The sequence below is a fragment of the Pteropus vampyrus genome, unplaced genomic scaffold (genome assembly GCF_000151845.1).
Source record: "Pteropus vampyrus isolate Shadow unplaced genomic scaffold, Pvam_2.0 Scaffold331, whole genome shotgun sequence".
Taxonomy (NCBI): Eukaryota; Metazoa; Chordata; class Mammalia; order Chiroptera; family Pteropodidae; genus Pteropus; species Pteropus vampyrus.
In genome coordinates, this window is record NW_011889112.1 from 524,591 (window position 1) to 529,705 (window position 5,115).

Below are 5,115 nucleotides of genomic sequence, written 5' to 3' on the forward strand. Positions count from 1 at the left end.
ACCCTATTCTACCATGTCCCTGAACACCATTTAGCAGTGCTGGCCATGGAAACCGGGCCAGAGTGAGACATGAGACTGCTCTGGGAAGGGTCCTGCCCCAGGGCTATCTTGGGTCTAAGCCTGCCTTGTTCAAAGGCCTGTCCTTGCTGCAAATGGTGGCACCAGGCTGCAGCAAGGAACAGGGTGCTTTTCATGTTGCCAACTCCTTCTACATGCAAGCTGCCACTCTGAACAGACTGCGCGGCAGCAGCTGCAGACAGCCATGAAAAGAGAAGACACCTGGAGTTGAAATTCTCATAATTTTAATGGTCAATAGCTTCTGGTTGGCTCTGGATGGTATAGCCAAACAATATACTTAAAGACCCCCACCCCCAAGCGCGTTCACACCCCCTCAGCAGCAATGCTTACATTAACATTCCACTGCCCAGTCAGACTTCCATAGCCTCAGACTCCCTGTGGGTTACGGAAATCCACATCTTAGTGTGATGAGTTGAAAAACCCTTGGTACATTTGTGATCTGTGCTATTTCTTTTTTTAAAATAACAAATATTAAACCAAACACCTCCCTCGGCTCTGACGCCTCACAGAGCAAAAATGTTACTGTGCAACCTGAATACTCTGTTGTCTCTTGTGGGCTGGGTTGTTTGCTTCTCTCTGTTCTACTGAAATCATACAGCGTAGAGTTCGTAAATCTTCTTTACACAGTACACCAGGGCAGCAAGTGCTATCGTATTGTGCAGTCTCTTTCTGTGCAAATCATCCTTCCGGACCAGCACCACTGGGGTGGAGGAAGTGAGTGTGTGCAGGGGCAGGCGGGACAGTTTATAGGCATCATACTCCACTTGGTACTTGCAGCAAGGGTCAAACTGCCAGGAGATTCCGTAGAGGGTGCAGCAGGCCAGGCTCAGCACACCAGCAGGCAGGGAGATGTAGTGGGAGTAATCTAAGGGCAGTGCCAATGGGGTGAAGAGGCAGGCAGTACCCGCCAGCACGGTGGTCTTGTGTAGACAGTTGCCTACGGTGATCCAGCGGGCAGTCTCATCACCGATGCGGGTGGGCTCGATCACAATGTACTTGTACTGGGCTTCCAGGGCCTGCTCCAGCTCATACTCAAACTGGTCTTGCGCGTTCTCCCCGTTGTAGATCTCATGAACGATGTAACAGTCTGTGGCCGACAAGCTCACCCTTATGACGGAGGGGCGGGAGAAAGAGATGGTTAGGCTGGAAGCACTTACTGTTTCTTTGCCAAGACACTGAGGGGAAAGCCACGGAGGGGAAGTCTGGGCCTCAGGCTCATCAAAGAGCCTGAGCTCTTGAGGGCACCACATCTCACTTATGTTTTTATCTCTCTTAGAACCCAGTATTCAAGATAATTAGTAAAGAGTTCTTTTTCTGAATGAACAAAATGGAACATAAAAAAAGAGTATCCTGATCTTTAAGATGACAACCTACAATATGTACATGGTTTGGCGGTTACCCTAAATGCAGTGGACAGGTCTGTGAGTTAGCAGAATAGCCCCAAGGAAACAAGAAAGATTTCAGCCCCGAATCACATTAACACACACAGAACAGAAGCCCAAGGTCAGCAGGATGAAATCTGCTCTTGGTTAATCAGGGTAATTGACAGAAGGAGGATTCTTTGATGGAAACCTATAGACCCCTGAGACAGATGCCAGACACCCTGCCCTTTGCATGGTTCAAAAGCAGTCATCCTTGGCCTACAAAACACAAGGTAAATAGGGTTGCCTTCACATTGGGTGATTTGAGAACTAAACTCATCTAACCCCTGCAGGAGAACAAGCTTCACAAAGCCCTTCCCCAGGCCATCAACCCTAGCCCACTGCTTAGAAAAAAGCAGCCCTTTGATTTAATTAGGAAAGACATTGTCTCAAGAACAGTACTGACTCTGAAATTCAGAGGACGTTAAGGATCCCATGAGGGCCCCAGATGTGCCTGCCCATTCTGACTCTATAGGCCCAGTAAATGCTTCTCTTACTCACATAAGAAACACTGTTCACAAGACCCACTTCAAGTGGCTATGCTGCTCTTCTTCCCCCGGGACTAGGGATGAGTGATAGGACCATCGCAATGGAACCTTACTGAAGGCTCAGCTCCACATCAAGGCCAAACACCAGCAGTGACCATGGACCAAGAGGGCATTTTAGGTAGTTTCAGGATTCTCAGTCTGAGGGCTCTCTAGTGCAAACTTCCTATCCAGGGCAGAATGTTTCCATACCCCGCAAAGGCAAACCTTATTACAGGTCTGTACACACCTTGTCTCTATCACTTGGCTTGTTTCAGCCTGTCCAGATCTTTCTGAATCTCTATACTGCCATCCAGCACACACTGTTTCTCCTAGTTTTGTGTTATCTGTTCATTTGAAAAGTCTTTAGCCCACACTCTGAAAGGGGTGCTGCTAGACATAGCTCTTGAGGCTGGATCAAGTTGCTTAACCCATAGTACCAGGCTGTGCAGAGCCATTTTCTATCACATGCCTCAGTGAAAAGCAGCCCCTTCCCCTCAGCCACCCCTGGTGCCCAGGCTGGTCAGACCACCACAAAGAAGATGAGGATCCTGGTGATCACTGTTCCCCCTGCCTAAGTACACACCCCTTGCAAATGGGGTTCTGGATTAGTGAGTTGGGCCACACCACAGTGAAAGTGGCCCACCCACCCGAGCTGCAAATGTCCAACAAAAAGCACAACCTTAAGTGCTAACAGACACCAGGCCAGCAGCTGAGGGTTCAGTACATGCACACCACGTGGTCACTCAGAGTAAAACCACAAGGGAGCTGGGCTCAGAGCTTCCTGGTCAGTGAGCATGCACATTAGGGTCCGGTGAAAGCTTTAAAAACAAGGTTGCGCCCCAGAACTTGAGTTCAGCATTAAGGTAGCCCCAGCAATTACATGTTAAGGGTGGTGGAAACTGAATTGTCGGGAGAAACTTCAAGGAAAAAGGACAGGATTGGAGAAACCTGTTCTACAGACCACCGAGTGCTCCTTCCAGTTATTATTCCCAGGCAGAATTCAGCATGGTAAAGCTACTTTTAAAAGCAAATAAGCAAATCTAAGAAGCAGTGTTTCACTCTAGTTGGATAAATGACTAATACTCTTGTGATCACATTAGAAATGAAGTCATTGGGAATGAGCGAGCAGTACCACCAAGTGCAGGGTCCTCCGGAAGGGGGCCTTCACTCACAGGTGGAGCCACTTTAACAAAAGGCACTGGTGGGACTCATGCAGAGGGCACTCTTTATCCTGAAAAGGTAACTGTAATTCATCAGGGCTCAGGGAAGCCTCCTAATTAAATCACAGGTCCTAATTAAACTGTGTGCACTGGGGAGAAGTTATTCCCTGAGGGTTGGACAAGAAGCCTCCTAAACATGAGATGCTGCCAAAGCACCTTGCTACATATGCCAGTGGTCAGGGCTGCCTTTCCGGGGCAGTTAATGAGCCATTTCTCTAAGAACCCACCAGAACTTTATGAAATGGGAAAAGCTGGGTTCTCCCTTGGAAGGCCTTTGTGGAGGTTTTCCATTTGGTTTTAATTCAGAGAGGTAAGAGGGAGAGCGTTTCAATTATTACTCCTAGGCAGGATTTAGCACTATAGAAACCACCTTTAGCAAACAAGCAAACCTAAGAGGAAGTCACATGAGACATTAAAGTCACTGGTAAAAGGTTGCCTGCCTCCAGATGTCCAGGGACAGGAGACTGGCTCCCGGGAAGGAGCACTCCTGGCCCAGAGATTTCCTTTATGTTCTGAAGTTCATCAGCCAAGAGAGACAGAGGGGAGAGAGAAGAACAAGGGAAAGGGAGGGGTCAAATCATGTATGATCTGTGAACTGCAGAGGTGGCACTTCCAAATCAGCTGTGTGTCCTGCTAGCTATCACAGTGAGGCCAGGGGACAACTTGCTGCCATCCAAAGTGAGCTTTCTGGCCACAAAGTCCTCTGGAACACTCAAAGCAAAACGTAGGTGTTAAGGTTGTGATTACAGAATGTTCTTGCCAAACTCCGAATCTGTCTGAGCAGTACCGTTCTCTGCCCAGCAGACTGTAGCCATCCTAAATGTGAAAAAAATACTATTAAGCCCAATAATGCCAGTTGGAACCCCAGCACCTGGAACAGACTGCTCTATCTTAAACACATCAGTGGGCATATCCCACCTTGCCCCATCCCATGCTAACCGAGTCCCTCCTCAGCTCCCAGCTGCCCTCTCCTCTGCAAGCCCAGCTGGTATCCATATTCACCCAGGCCCACCTTTCCCAGCCCATCCCAGGGGGAGGCTCCCTCTGGTTCCTCAGGCAAGTGTGGTAGGCAAGGCCATCTCCTATCATTTGTTAACACAGAATAGTGTGTGTGTCCACTGGTCCCACCAAGCCTGGAAGTGAAGTACCATCTCAGTGCTGTCGTCAGGTGCACCCATTTTGAGCCCCAACAGCACAGGAGCAGACACGAGTAGTTGTTACCCTGTGCCTTCGTTGGCGGGCAGTCATGAACACCACAACTCAGAGGAGCATGAATAGACATGTACTCAGCCAGTACATACACCATGAGGCTGTGAAAGCATACTGTTTCCTGGAGCCCCCATATCTTACTGTGGTGTGGGCAGGTCACCTCACTCTTATCCATCACCGTAAATGAACTCTCTGTAGTGTGAAGATGAGCATAAACACTCAAGTAACTTCCCAGGCACCTTCAGACAAGGCAGTCTTAGAAGCCGGACCAGCCAGCAGTGCCATAAACTCACCAAGTCCTTATATAAAGCGAAACCTGCTACACCCAATTCAGGAAAGGGATTCTTAGTTTCCACTGAGAAAGGACGAAATCTGAAGTCTAGAGGAGATTTCCAGGATTCCTAATAATGTATAAGGAAGGAAACAGCAAGGTTCCAAACAAACATGGACACGTAAGTAGGAGGTCCCCTTTGTTAGAGACCACCTCCCAAGCAGCACCCACTCCTTTCACCTGGGATGATAGTGGGGTGCCATCTGCCCCTGCAAATGTAGGTTTTAAAGGCTGCCTGGACCACCAGATTCAGTTCTGCATGGTTGACATGAACTGTCACTTCAAAAACCTGGTAGCTGAGGATACCCAGGAGAAAGCCATATCTACAG

The 5,115-nt window shown here is 48.6% G+C and overlaps 1 protein-coding gene across 5 annotated transcripts in view; it reads right to left on the bottom strand.

Moving 5' to 3' along the window:
* Positions 1–285: 285 nt before the first annotated feature.
* TMEM11 (transmembrane protein 11) overlaps positions 286–5,115 on the bottom strand; it is a 13,379-nt gene continuing 8,549 nt past the window's right edge. For all 5 annotated transcript variants that reach the window (XM_023522111.1, XM_011378132.2, XM_011378135.1 and 2 more), the window contains one exon: positions 286–1,185. In XM_023522111.1, coding sequence (XP_023377879.1) covers positions 669–1,185 — 517 coding nt within the window. In that variant the 3' untranslated portion in view covers positions 286–668. The remainder of the gene's footprint in view (positions 1,186–5,115) is intronic.